The 6,085-nt window shown below is 53.3% G+C and overlaps 1 protein-coding gene across 1 annotated transcript in view; it reads left to right on the top strand.

The window, feature by feature from the left end:
• Nucleotides 1-1,866: 1,866 nt before the first annotated feature.
• IDH3B (isocitrate dehydrogenase 3 (NAD+) beta) overlaps nucleotides 1,867-6,085 on the top strand; it is a gene marked incomplete at its 5' end in the record, with an annotated part of 6,795 nt that continues 2,576 nt past the window's right edge. The window contains 7 exons of the mRNA XM_010285072.1: nucleotides 1,867-1,965; nucleotides 2,784-2,904; nucleotides 3,343-3,403; nucleotides 3,890-4,022; nucleotides 4,471-4,604; nucleotides 5,076-5,178; nucleotides 5,907-6,053. Of these exons, the coding sequence (XP_010283374.1) occupies nucleotides 1,867-1,965; nucleotides 2,784-2,904; nucleotides 3,343-3,403; nucleotides 3,890-4,022; nucleotides 4,471-4,604; nucleotides 5,076-5,178; nucleotides 5,907-6,053 (798 nt within the window). The remainder of the gene's footprint in view (nucleotides 1,966-2,783; nucleotides 2,905-3,342; nucleotides 3,404-3,889; nucleotides 4,023-4,470; nucleotides 4,605-5,075; nucleotides 5,179-5,906; nucleotides 6,054-6,085) is intronic.

Raw genomic sequence — 6,085 nt, 5'->3', positions numbered from 1 at the left:
AAAGGCTGTCGCTGTTTTTAGGCTGGGGCAGGGGGTGCTCGTAGCCTGTGGGGCTGGGCACGCGAGGGGGCCAGAGTGGGGGCTTCCCGGGAGGAGTTTTGCGTAGCCAGAGGACGCAGAAGGCCATCGCAGGACCCTGTCACCACCTAAAAGGCGTAGGATGGTTCCTGCAGGTGGGATTGGGCTTGCTTTGCTCAGGAGAGGGTCTCTGCTGCTCCGCAGCCTGCGGGTGTGCTTGGAAAGCACCATGCCCTCCCTGCCACGGGCTCCCGCGTGGGTTCCGCTTGGTGGTGACAGTGTTGCACACACTCAGAGGAGCGTGTTGTCCGGCCTTGCTCCCTCCTTCCCCGGATGTTCCTCTCTGGCCCTCTGGCTCCCGGCTCTGCCTCGCCTGCGTGCAGGGGCTGCTGGCAGGGTTGCAATGGTGAGCGTTTTTGTGCTGATACAGCTAAAACCACTAGCCAGAGTGCAGTGTTAATGCAGTAGTGAAAATCCTTTTGATCCAGTCCTTGCTGTTTAATCTGTAGCTAACGTAAAATAACACAGGAAATAACACGACAATTAGTAGAGATTGGATAAGGTCAGAGCAAGTAGTAGCTTAGCACATGCAAGCGTTACTCAGACTCTGTGGTCAGGAAATAAGAGCTGTGCTGGAGAGGCGAGTTGTTTTCTATGGAACTAAGAGTGGGAGAAGCAACCCTGGTACCAGGTAGAGAATCAATGTCAGTCGTGTTCGGGCTGACAGGGTGGTGTGTTTGTGCCTGGTTCCCGTTTGTGAATGAAGAGGTCTCACATTATTATTTAAGTCACTAAAGGGAAGGGTTTGGCACTAGACTGTGTTCTTTTAACCTTAAGCTTGGGCCTCTGTTGCGGTTCCCTCTGCAGATGCTTGGCCTCTTTTTGAAATTCAGTTGCTGAATGGTAGGCGAGGTTTTCTGCCCTTGAATGTGACTCTGTGGTTGTGTTCTCTGAGATACTACAAATCAAAAGTAAAGAAAACCATTTTTCTTTTCACACTCATGCTTTCATTTTGCCTTTCTGTGGTCACTGCTTGCCCACGTGTCATGTTTCATGTCACTGATGCACGTGCATTTCCCGTGTCATATGGCATTGCTGCTTGTTTACTCGCTTTGTTGTTTAAATCAATTGTTTGTTAGGTGAAATTCTTACCTCTTACTGTGACTGTGTAGTCTCTGAGACTGATTCTGTGAAATCCTGTGCCTGGAGGTCAGCTCTGTACAGGGAATTATTGACTAAAGAAGGTGGGGATTAGTAAAAGGACTGTGTAAAAATAGGCAGCTAAGTGGGGGGAGCAGGCAGCATTGATTTGGAGGTGCATCACGTGTGGAACATCTCAAGAATTACCTTTGAGACTGATTTTGTGTTCAGGACCAAAAAAAAACATGCTCAACAAAAAGCTGTGAGACGATGAATACAACAGGATGGTGAGACTTGTGCAGGGAGGCTTAGAAGATCCTGAGGATATGAAGTAGAAACGAGGGAAAATTTAACAACACAAGATTGTGCTCTTAGCTTCCAGTTAGAAGGATTTCTGCTGTGCAGAGGGAGAGATTGCACCTGGAAATGCTGTATGAGGAAAAGGTCTTTAGATTGCCAGCGGCTCACAGGGTATCAGGTGTCTGCTGCGTGGTGTGTTCATAACAGCACAGGAGCAAGAGCTCTTCAAGTTAAAGCTCACTGTTAGTACTGTAGTAAGTTTTTGTTTCTGAAAACTGCTACAGGTGCGGATATTCTTCACGTTGCAAGTAACCTTCCTCTAGTTCGCTGCTTGCAGGCTAAGGGTCCTGTTTGGATTAGGCTCTGGGGTGCAGTGGAAGGTCTGACTCTTCTTTGCTTTCTGCACAGTCAGAAAACGTGAAGTCTGAGAGCACATTCCAGGTCACCATGCTGCCCGGAGATGGGGTGGGCCCGGAGCTCATGCACGCCGTCAAGGAGGTGTTCAAGGTAACGGCTTCCACCCCCTGGGGGTCGGGGGGGACGGAGAAGGGAGGAGCAGCAGCTGCAGAGTCGCTTAAAGATGCTGCTGATCAGACACCCTCCAAGACAAACCTGTCTGTTTCCTCCAGTTCAGAAGAGAGCCGGTTGTGAAAATCGTGGGATCTCACCCTTTCCATAAATAGGTTCAGCTTGAGCAGCAGTCTTGCAAGCTGTCCCATTCTTCAGTGTGAAAATATTCCCAGTCTGGGACTGTGTCCTGGAGCCAGCAGAGTCTGGGTCCACCTCCTGCTTGGTCCTTCTCCCTCTGCTGAGGCAGCAGCAAGCACTGATGCTCTCTGGGCTGGTGAGGGGGAGCACACAGGCCATCCTCACCGCTCCTGTCGGGAGCGTGGCCACAGGGCTGTCACTGTCCAGCTGTCCAAAACCCTTTACATTGTTCTGACCAACTTCCTAACCTGTGATGAGCCCTGCTCTCAGGCAGCAGCGTCAGAGCTCAGGGAAGAAGTCAGTAGTTCTGTCTTCTAACACAAGTTCTGTCACGTCAAAGGCAGCAAACGTGGAGTTGTATGCCATGATATCCGTTATGCAGGTGAAACTATAATTACAGTAAGGAAGGGGAGTCCTGGTGCTGAAGGTGACAGAAATCATGGTTGTTCAGTTGGAACTGAAGTGACCCAGAGGTCCAGGTTCCCTCTTCTCACTTAAGGTGTTGTGTCCCAGCTCTCCAAGCCCCCCATCAGCAGCCCTCTAATGCATAGCGTAACCTCCCTGCTGAGTCTTTGATCTGACGGGGTGGTGGCTCTTTCTCTGCATCTCTCCTGCAGGCTGCCAGTGTGCCTGTCATCTTCGATGAGCATCACCTGAGTGAGGTGCAGAACATGGCATCAGAAGAAAAACTGGATCAGGTGGTTGACTCTATGAAGGAAAGTAAAGTGGCCCTTATCGGTAAGGACTGGTGCTAGCGGTCTGTCCAGCAAGGAGAGGCTCTCCGCTCTGCCGGCAGGAAATGTTGCCTTATCTCAACACCATTAGGTGCTTTCAGAGGGCAGGAATTTCTGTGGTTAGGGCCTGGAGAAGGAAATAATATGCTGTCTTTAAGCTAAGCAGCAAATTACTGAAGCAGGTAGTGAACTTGCCAAAGGGGAGCTTATATCCAGCTTCTGCTTTTGAAACGAGATCTCCTACTATGGCGCAGAGAAGCAAAGGGCCTTGTCAGGGCCCCATATAGCAGGAGATCAGTCTCCGCGCTTGGCTGAGGTTCTCCTGAAGCAGCCCCTGCCCCGACCCTGGCTGCCCTTCGCCTGAACCCAGGCGACAGTCCTTAGCAGCTGGCAGTGCGCTCCGGGCTCTGTGTTCTTACTCCTGCTCCGTGTCGTCCCGCAGGCAAGATCCACACGCCCATGGAGTACAAGGGAGAGCTGGCTTCTTACGACATGAGGCTCAGGTAAGCCCGGTCCCCCGACTGACGCGTCAGTCGCTAGGAAAACTGTACTGCATTTGGTCATGGCGTTCTGCCGCTGAACCGGGGGCCGAAGGGAGTGGGTCCAGCACAGATGGGAAACTAATACGTTATCGGGAAGCAGAAGACCGTGAAGGACTGCCCGAGGCCAGGAGCTGCCTCTGTTGAGTGTGATCCTGCTGCTGCTTCCCTGGGGGTGCTGGAGAGGAGGCAGTGGGAGGCTGGAAAAAGGACAGTGGTGGCCTGCCCGACAGAGGCTCATCGAAGCCGTGCTGTGACGAGGTGTGGCTGGCTTATGGCCCGTGAGGGGAAAGGTAGGTGGATAGACACATAGCTATGGGAAGGCACATTAGGAGGTGGGGAGCTGTTTGCACTGTGAGCAGCTGTTACCCCCAGTACTTGTAGGGAACAGTCACTGCCCCAGAAATAGCTAACGATGAAATGCCGACTCTGCTGCTGCTTCTCTCGCAGGCGCAAATTAGACTTGTTTGCAAATGTTGTCCATGTGAAGAGCTTACCAGGCTATAAAACACGCCACAACAACTTGGACCTTGTGATCATTCGTGAGCAGACGGAGGGGGAGTACAGCTCTCTGGAACATGAGGTACAGGAGCCTCGCTCCAGCATGCGGGTGCTCTGCTTGGGGTTATTGCTGGCCTCGAAGGACAGGGAAGCTTGCCCTGGGAAGCGTAGCTTTCTTCGCTGCTGAAGACACATTCATGCTTTCCGTACCAGAGCTGTTCAGCATGGCTGAGGAGCTGGCTGGAGCAGCAGTGGTGTACCAAGTGACAGCGAGTGGATGAGGAGAGTTATTTAGTGGCATGGATACAGGCAGACCCAACGAGGATGGTGGTGGGCTGCTGGAGGGATAATGCCATGAAAAAGAGACATGGGTGTTGAAGCTGTTGATGGGGGGTGATCCAGCATCAGGCAAAGACACCTCATCTCTGTCGCGAAGTGCTGGGCCTGTTCGGCGTGCTGTGGGTTGGTGAGGCGGGCTGCTGGGCTGCCTGGCGCGGGCGACGGCTGCTCACACTCCCTTTCCTCTCCAGAGCGCAAAGGGAGTCATCGAGTGCCTGAAGATCATCACCCGGGCCAAGTCGCAGCGCATTGCCAAGTTCGCCTTTGACTACGCCACCAAGAAAGGGCGCTCTAAGGTCACGGCTGTGCACAAAGCCAACATTATGTGAGTGCTGCAGGAGCAGGTTTGGAGCGCTGCCTGATTGTCAGACGCGCGACCGCTGTCACGTCTCAGACCTTGTTGCTTTCAGCTTTTGATCCCGATCGGAGCAATGCCAGTCTGGTTCCAGAGAGGCTGGGCTTTCCCTGGGAATAGCATTTTTCTCTCTCTCTATGGTCTTGCCTCCAGCATGAGCCTTGCTGAGGCCTGACAGCTGCATCCTGCAGGCTGCATCCTGCAGGCTGTCAGCCAAGAAGGGGAAAAGCTCTGGCACTGAAAGCTGATCCCTTGTTGCTCCCCCTGGGCCCTGATTTCCCCACCTGTGGGTGTGGGTGTGCGGTGGGGTGGGGTGCTCTAGGGTTGCCTGCCTTCCCTGGCCCTGCTGTGGTAGGACACCAGTTCCTTACTGGATTACCTGCTGCTGTAACGATTTCGCTGCTGTCCTGCAGCCTCTTTAACGTGCTTCTTGTTTCTCAGGAAATTAGGTGATGGGCTCTTCCTCCAGTGTTGTGAAGAAGTGGCAGAACTGTACCCCAAGATCAAATTTGACACCATGATCATTGACAACTGCTGCATGCAGGTGAGGATCCCGCTTCCCTGCCCCAGAGCCGTTCTGCACTGCCTGCTGCTGCTGGGCCTGCTGAGCCAAGCCATAAAAGTCTGAAACCTGAAAAGCTTTTTTTTTTAAGCGCCGCTGCCACGGGCAGCTTGGCAGGTCCAGGTGGCTGCCGTGGCCCGAGGTTTGCTCCTTGCATGAGACAGGAGCCTTCTCCCTGCTCTGCTCCAGCTGAGGGCAGCAGCTGCAGGGGTTGAAGGTTGCAGGGGCATTTAGATCACAGAATCCTTTAGGTTGGAAAATACCTTAAGATCATCAAGTACAACTGTTAACCTAGCACCACCAAGCCCACCACTAAACCATGTCTCTAAGCACCACTTTTACATGCCTTTTCAGTACCTCCAGGGATGGTGACTCTACCACTTCCCTGGGCAGCCTATTCCAATGCTTGACAACCCTTGCGGTGAAGAAATTTCTCCAAATATCCAGTCTAAACCTCCCCTGGCACAACTATGTCTTTGGGCTTGCAAAACTCTGCCTGGTGATGTAGGTCTGTGGCTCCCGAAGCCTTTCAGCAGGGCTCTCTGTGCTCCCAGCTGTCACTTGAACACAGTTTGGGGATGTTTTCAGACACAGTGGGTTCTGCTGCTCCACCAGATTCATGTACCCTGCCCTGTCCCGAGGGCTGTTGAGCTGCCGCAGCCTGTGTTGGGTGTGCAGGGCCTCAGCGTCCCCCTGTTCCCTCCGTGCAGCTTGTGCAGAACCCCTACCAGTTCGACGTCCTGGTCATGCCGAACCTCTACGGGAACATCATTGATAACCTGGCAGCCGGCTTGGTGGGCGGTGCCGGTGTGGTTCCCGGGGAGAGCTACAGCGCCGAGTACGCCGTGTTCGAGATGGTGAGGAGTCTCGCCTGCTTGGAGGGTGGCAA

The sequence above is a fragment of the Phaethon lepturus genome, unplaced genomic scaffold (genome assembly GCF_000687285.1).
Source record: "Phaethon lepturus isolate BGI_N335 unplaced genomic scaffold, ASM68728v1 scaffold33354, whole genome shotgun sequence".
In the NCBI taxonomy this organism is placed as follows: domain Eukaryota; kingdom Metazoa; phylum Chordata; class Aves; order Phaethontiformes; family Phaethontidae; genus Phaethon; species Phaethon lepturus.
The sequence above is the reverse complement of the archived record's forward strand: the minus strand, read 5'-3'. Positions and strand labels throughout refer to the sequence as shown.